This window comes from Nematolebias whitei, chromosome 5, assembly GCF_014905685.2.
Source record: "Nematolebias whitei isolate Nwh7 chromosome 5, NemWhi1, whole genome shotgun sequence".
Classification (NCBI taxonomy): Eukaryota; Metazoa; Chordata; class Actinopteri; order Cyprinodontiformes; family Rivulidae; genus Nematolebias; species Nematolebias whitei.
The window spans coordinates 29,790,985-29,798,851 of record NC_056502.1 but is presented as its reverse complement, the minus strand read 5'-3'; the positions used below and the strand labels follow the sequence as shown (position 1 = coordinate 29,798,851).

At 40.0% G+C, this 7,867-nt stretch overlaps 1 protein-coding gene across 1 annotated transcript in view; it reads left to right on the top strand.

Annotated features, from left to right (window-relative positions):
* The window catches only part of LOC119410362 (CUB and sushi domain-containing protein 3), a 416,314-nt gene that overhangs the window by 316,414 nt on the left and 92,033 nt on the right, over positions 1 to 7,867 (top strand). The window contains exons 39-41 of the mRNA XM_037677273.1: positions 4,128 to 4,348; positions 5,136 to 5,330; positions 5,949 to 6,122. Coding sequence (XP_037533201.1) covers positions 4,128 to 4,348; positions 5,136 to 5,330; positions 5,949 to 6,122 — 590 coding nt within the window. The remainder of the gene's footprint in view (positions 1 to 4,127; positions 4,349 to 5,135; positions 5,331 to 5,948; positions 6,123 to 7,867) is intronic.

Here is a 7,867-nt window from a genome sequence, read left to right as displayed (position 1 = left end):
TTGAGCATGGACTTTCTTGTGGTACACCATTGTTAACAGTTAGATAGCTGGAAGAAGTACAATTGTGTTGAGCACATTGCCTTCGATCTAAGAGATAATTAGAGAACCAACCAATAGTGTGATCTGAGAAACCAATCCTCTCTACTTCTGTCATTTTCCACTTCCACGCTGGATAACTCACCATTAGCATGCAGCTTCTGTTTGCTGGACTTCTCGTGATCTTTCATGTACACGTGTTAAATTTGTTCATGTCCGCTTCCGCCCGCACAAACGCAACAGCAGATGCTGCAATCAGTCACATTTAATCTTAATGCACTGGAATCAAAATGTGTTTGCGGTTTCGTCAACAATTTTAAAAACCATTTCACACCTGCAATTGATTCCATCAGTTTGTTAATTGGGTGCAGCTTTTCCAAAGCTCACGCTCAGCCATGGCTGCAGATGAGCTGATTTATTCACACTGATGATATCCATCTGTTAGACGCCTATCATTACATCAAGTCGTCTTAAGGTTGATGCACATTTCTAACATCACCATGTCCCAGGATCAGTGAAGGAAATATTTTACTGCTCTTCATCAATGACTAATTTTTACTAAGCAGCATTCGCAAATGTCAGCTGATTTTCTCACGAGATGGTCCAGGGCGCTGCCACGGCGTCGTGCCATGTTGGCAGATGTCTGTGTTTGATGAGTCATTTGAAGATGGACTGAAGTGTTGCCTTTTAGTGGGGCTCTGTAGTTGTTCTCAGTTCCTTTTACTTGAAACTGAAGTAAAATACCTTCAAGCTAACTAGGTCAAGCTTTCAGTTTGGTCTTTGCTCTGAGGTCACGCTAACCCAGATTTACTTCATGCTGTTGCTTTGTGCTAGTTTTCCAATGAGTGAGAACATCTTACTTTAGAAAAAAGTTTGGTTGAAAGTATTTTTTTATTGATTTATGTTTTATTTGACCTTTATTTGACCAGGTTAGTGAGTTGAGAACAAATTCTCGTTTTCAATGATGGCCCAGCCAAGACACGGCAACAACAGAAGTGTTGAGACTGCAGAGGGATAACATAAAAAAACAGACAATTAAATACAGAATCAGACAGATCAAATATATGGATAACACACAAAAAAAAACTGGAACAGGTATGTGACTAAGAATGTAACAATAGAGAGTTAACAGGAGATTGCTAAAAGCATGTGCAAAGATAATGAAGTGATGCTCTCACAGAACTTTTACAAGACAAACAGGATAAAAGAGGTGAGTTTTAGTCTGCTGAAAATTATAAATTCATAGCAGACAAGTTATAGGTAGGGTGGGGCCATAGGCGTCACAACCATTATATGTGAAGGGGACAAGTCCCCCCCCACATTCCAAAAATGTTCATTTGGACCCCCCCACTTTTACTATGGAACATTAGTTCAAGCGGCGCAGTTTCTCTTTCTTCGTGAACAAATCCATTCCACTTGATTAATAGGAGAATACTCAAACCACTAAAACTACACTCCAGGTTTTCCTGATTACCTCCAAGCCACGGTCACAATATACGGTGGTCACAGAATATAGTGTAACACCTGCAGTGTTTCTGTGCGTCTTTTTCTGCTTCGGCAGAAAACACGCACAGGTGGAGGAGATGGACCGACCTCGCTCGCCAGTTTAGCAGCTTAGTGTGGGCAGTTGTTGACTGGGGGGTTGATCATAAACATATATTCATGTTAGGAGGAGAGAAGGGGAGCACTATGTCTGTAGCATGTTCTCTTAGCAGTAACTGTGACGCTGTCAGGCGCTGCAGGTGTAAGAGACGCTGTGTGTTCAGGTGCATTAAAGTTGAAATGTCTTTAAACCCCCACACCTTATTGTCCTCAAGCTTCATGAGAAACATCATTTAGATGAGTCGTGTTGAACACAAGTAAAAAAAGTTTAGTGGTGAGGTTTCTTATTTCTCTATAAAGACAAATAGTGCCGACCTGACGCGCTGTATTAAAGTGTATTAAAGTTAAAATTACTTTAACCCACAGCTGAATTTACACAAACTTGGTGAGAAACATGTTTTAAATGTGTGGAATTAAAGGAAATCTAGGTGAAATGTTGCTTTTTTGTTCACTAGTGTTGCGCACACACACACACACACACATCATTGTGTCCCCCCCACATTACGGATGCTTCTGACGCCCTTGGGTGGGGCAATCCATTTTTAATACTTTTACGTTCTTCTATTGAATTATAGCAGAGTTTTTCCTTCCCACTGTCGCCTTCATGCTTGCTGAAGATGAGTTTTCTGTGATGGAGTTAATTTCAAAGCAGTCTGCTCCTCAGATAAATAGTGTAAACTTATTGTTTTGATATATTAATGTTTCTGTTCAGTGCCCAGAGATGACTTCTGCTGTGACTTGGTGGCGCTATATAAATAAACTGAACTGAATTGAATTGTCTATAAAAGCATGTACTGCATGTAATGTAGGACATTGTTAAGGTTTCTAAAATATATTTAGCCACTCTTTATTAAATTAAAAATGCAACAGACACGCTTTATTTTGACAATGTGTTTGCTTGGCAGGACAATTAGCTTTTATTTAGGCAACAAAAAAATCAAGTCTCAACTAAAAGGCTCATAAAATAGCAGTAATGTTACAGAATCAGCAGGTAAGCTCTGAAGTTTTTTTTTTTTTAAACCTGGCCTACCAGCATATTGGGCTTATCGGGTCCAAGCAGGGGACAGCAGGCTGTAAACCTTCCTGCAGGACACCTGATCCGAAGGTTCTCCTGCATTAAACACAGAGGAATGCAGGTGATGTTTTTTCTGGCGTTTCTTGTGGATCACACGCGCTGAACAAAAGCCAGGCAGCGCTGCTTCTGGTCGGTCTTCCATTACCTGTCCTGCTGACTTCACCACATGTTTTTTTTTTTATATTGTAACAGAATGCACATTATTGAAATGTTGCAGGTTTTAGCTTGAGCCTCTTTCTTCCCTTCAGCCTCTGTGCTATTTGCTGTGAGAGTATTAAAAGCAGTGAAATGTTTTGTTAAACGTGACTGGTGCAGTTTATAACTGTTCTCTCATTAAATGCACTTTATTCCCTGATCAGGCAATAAAATGTGCACGTTGCATGTTGGTAATGGAGCCGGAAAAGACTTTACAGGAAATAAACTCTTTATATAGGAACATAATAACAGAAGTTGTTCACAAAGTTCTCCCAAGTTTTTCTGCACAATAGTCAACCAACCCCAGTTACAGAACCTTTCACTTAGATACTCTATTGATTTTAGCTAACAAAAACCAGTAGACTGTCAAGCCAAGTCAGATTTATTTATATAGCACATTTAAAACAGAAACTGTTACCAAAGTGTTTAACAAAAAGATCACAGCATCAAATAAAAAGTAACAATATAAAGACTGTATTATGCATCCGGAAAATCTATTCCTTTGCCGTAGTTGAAAATCAAAATTAAATGGCAAATTACAAATTTTTTTCCTTTTATAAGTACATTCTACATTATTTAAAGAACCACAGGGATTTATTTTATATTGCTTTCCTGCACACACCTGACTCGTTCCAAATGTAATATGTAAGGTTTTCCAACGTGTTAATTTAAAAGCAGCTTTATAGACTCTAAGGTCAAATTCAGGCAAACTATAATAAACATGTCTTAAACAGCACATGGTTATTATAGCTGCAGGTGTAAAAACCGAGTGTCATTCTTGGAAATGCAACTGCTTTGAAATAGCCTTTCTGACAGGTGCAACTCATTCTGTTCGTGATAACTCGGTCCTAATGCTCCAGTAAGCCATTCTATTGAGGTATCGTGCACAATGCCACAACTCTGGCACAGACTCAATTGACTTCAATGCAGATGTTATTAATGTTGCTAATTACACATGAGCTGTCCCTGCTGTGATATCTTGAAGTGTTCGCCATGAATGAGGCTTGCTGTCTGAATCCTGCAGTGAGTGCTCGGAGAGAAAAGAGCAATTACATCCTGTTGAGTTTTTTTACCTCTGAAATTGTAATCCATAGAAGGTAAAACTGGTCAAACTTGACATGGACAGGGTGCTGCAGCAACTTTGATGTTTCCTCACAAACTAAACGCCAAACTAACCTGCACTCACCAGACTTCATTATGTGTCTTCTAACGTGCATAGCCATGTGCCAACAATGGTCCTCTTGCTGTCTGCAGCTGTGTCGTGCGGCGTGCCCACGGCGCCAGTGAACGGAGGTGTGCTTGCTGCTGATTACTCCGTCGGCACACGGGTGACCTACTTCTGCAACAGTGGCTACCGGCTCTCCTCCAAAGAACTGACGACCACAGTCTGCCAGCCAGACGGCACCTGGAGCAATCACAACAAGATACCTCGGTGCATCGGTGAGCAGAGGACGGGGAGAAAGAAGCGTGATTTAGAGAGACAGGGGTAATCGCAAGAAAACACATGGTTAGGGAGTAAGAAGTGGAGAGATGATGACAAGAAGTCATTTCTTTACAGGAAAAATGTTCTTATATCTTATGAGATTCAGAGAAGACTATAAATTTAAACTGTTTGCTTCCACTTGCTGGCTCAACCCTTTTTTTAAATTCATTGTGGTAGGTGGAGACGATACAAATGAGAGTTCTGAACTGAGCTGGAGAGCTTGTAACGTATCAAAGTCTTGACAAAACTGTCTTGTCATTAGAAATGTTGAGTGCCATCCTCGAGGACTACAAGTTGAATATTTATGACAAAAGCACTAACTTGTTGTGTTGCGATAAGATGGATGGATGAAAGGGTGAAGTATAGTCGAGGGAGAATGTGCGCCTCACACCGGGGTGATACTTTTATATTCTAGTGAAACTTCTCCAACTGTGAAAGTCAATGTATCGAGTGATTGACAGCTCTGTTCTCTACTGAGGCTGCTTGTTCTTCCAGACGGTGGATTCTCAGAAAGAAAAGGAACATCATTTCAAAGTCATTTTGTTTTAGAATGCTGTTGTGAAAAAAAGGATTTTATTTTAATTGATTAATTTAGTGTTTTGGGTAAACATTTATTATTTAAATTGTATTTCCCCCAATAGCATTGCACAAAGTCTGCTTTAATGATCCAGAACTATAAATGTCTTCAGACCGCTGAATATGTATTTGCTTTGTTATTCAGTCTAATTTTTATTGTTTTACCAGTGATGACGTGTCCCAGTCTTAGCTCCTTCTCTCTGGACCACGGTCGGTGGAGGATAGTCAATGGGTCGCACAACGAGTTTGGGACTAAAATAATCTTCACATGCAACCCCGGATACTATCGTGTCGGCCCGGCTCACATCCAGTGCCTGGCCAATGGAGTGTGGAGCTGGAGAAACGAGAGGCCGAGATGCAGAAGTGAGTAAATTTAGTGTGGTCCAGAAGATAAAGAAGCAACTCTCATCGATCCCACAAAGCATGAATGAAAAATAAAACACATTTTAAAGAGGAACACTGAACTTTGGGCTGCTGAAAATAAACTATCTCCATTTCAGCTACAACAGATTAGCATACAGTGCACATTACAAGACTTGAAGAAAACCTTATTTACTTAATCATCGGTTCACTGATGTGTTTTAGTCCTCTTCACTCCTTCCCCTCTCAGATGGGTTAGATATTGTTTATTGTGAAAAAGACCATAAAAACTGCTCTGCTGCCATGGGAACTGCTTTTTGAGAAGCAAAAGAGCTGAGTAGCTCATGTAATGGCAGAAAGAGATGCCAGCCAGTGTGATGAAAGATGTTTGGACAAAGGAAAACACCATCATTATCTTCCCCATGAAATTGTACAGGTCATCTTTTATCGCATTAGGGTCGGGAAGATGACGGTAAATGACCGTTCTCTCCCATTGACTCAGGAGATGTAAGCCAACTTCCATCTCATCCTTTATTCTTTCTTGTTCTCCCACTCGTTACACTGGTGCCTCCTCCATCTCCTACCATGTTTTTTTTAACCATTCTCTTCATCTTATTGCAGTCCTTTCCTGCGGCGATCTTCCTACGCCTCCGAATGGGAAGAAAATCGGGACTCAAACTACCTTCGGAGCATCGGGTATTTTCAGCTGTAACCTTGGCTACGTTCTAACTGGGTCTACTGTCAGAGAGTGTCTCCTGTCGGGCCTTTGGAGCGGGATGGAGACCCGCTGCTTGGGTAAGAATGTTTTAAATGTTCTTGACCTATGTCAAAACTGCTGGCAGGCTATAGTCTGAGTATGAGCTTTGCTGATTGGACCAACATGCACAGAACAGATCCAGATTGGGAAGCAGTAGGTGGTCATCACTGCTTCTATTGCCGTGTTTGAAGCCAGTGTCTATGAAATATTCTGAACATGTGCATTCATTTATTTATGTATGTTCTTGTTGTCTAATTCAGATGTCCCATTTATTTACTCATACGCATGAGAATGCAATATAATCTGCAGAGATTATAAGGAAACGTTGGTTTTGCAAATGTTCATGCACCTTTGACAACTACCTGTAGAAGATTGGAACGTGTTTCTTAAATGTAAAGTTTTCAAATGTTTGCAGTATTAGCAGTAGCAAAGCAGGTTTATCACAATTTGATCTTCTCTGCCCAACCCAACCTTACCCTACCCTACCCCCCCCCCCCCCCCCCCCCCCCCCCCCACACACACACACACAGAGATAAAATAGTTTGTAATGATAGAGGCAGTCCTTCCAAGCTCTAGCTAAGGCAACACTCAAGTGAATATGATGTTTCCATGCATACAGCTCACAACACAATTACACCTTAAATAGACCAACAAACAGTTTCCCTATGTGACACAAGCACACTTATTAGTTAACGATGCAAAGCAGATGATGTCAAAACTAATGAATTATTAAATCAATGTGCATAATGAAGGAAAGACAAGCCTTATACAATCACCTACAAAACAAAGTGGGAATATACCAGTTCAATGAGTCAGGCTCGGCACTGAAACCATTTAGTTCCTTTTTATCTCACCCAGAATCTGAAAAGCACTTTACACTGTGATTCACCTGTTCACACACACCAAGTGTTTTTTGTTTTATATTTTACATTTTTATATAAACTACGCAATAACAGTACATTCTAACTCAATTTTTATTTTATGTTTTTATAAGCTCATCAGGGTCTGTGGTGAATTGAGTGCTTTGCCCAAGGACACTTCAGAGTAATACAGGGGCTGGGAATCAAAACTCTCATCCCATGATTAGAAGATGATTTCCCTACCACTGGGCCAAAGCCCCTCAGCCAAATAAATATATTTAAAAAATGCTTGGCTCACTATTTAAGATTATTTGAAAACAAGTCTATCTTTCTGTCTATAAGAAATGTTTCCAAAAAAAAAAGAAATCTTAAAATTTCAAAACATATATTTTAGTTTCTCCAGAACTTTTCATGGTGCTCTGTGTCTTTAGATGATCTCCTGTGTTTTATAGTGTGGTGTTGATTTAGTTTAAGCAGCTATGGTTCTCACAGCCTTCACCGTTCTGCTTGGCCGTCTCTGTCCAGAACAGAAGGTACTCCCAGCAATTGAACCTTCAGCGCATCACAGAAACCCAATTTTCAACGGTGACCTTTCTGGCTGCTAGATGCAGCCACACAACAAAATTGAAGTTTGCACTTTTCTTTTTATCAACCAATCATTTGTGGAAACTATATTTTTAAGCAGGACGCAGTAGAAGACGAGCCTAAGATTAAGAGGTTACTGATTTGAAACACCTTACAGTTACAACAAAATTTAGAATGGGAAAGGTGAATCATCCGCATCTGCTACAAATCTCATTTGCACCACCCTGGGCCTCTGAATGAAAAGAGTGCAGAAAGAAGAAAAAAAATTATTGTATCCACCACTTGTTTAAAAAATAAAATAACTTTAAACAATCAAATTAATCAAGTTAATATCCTCT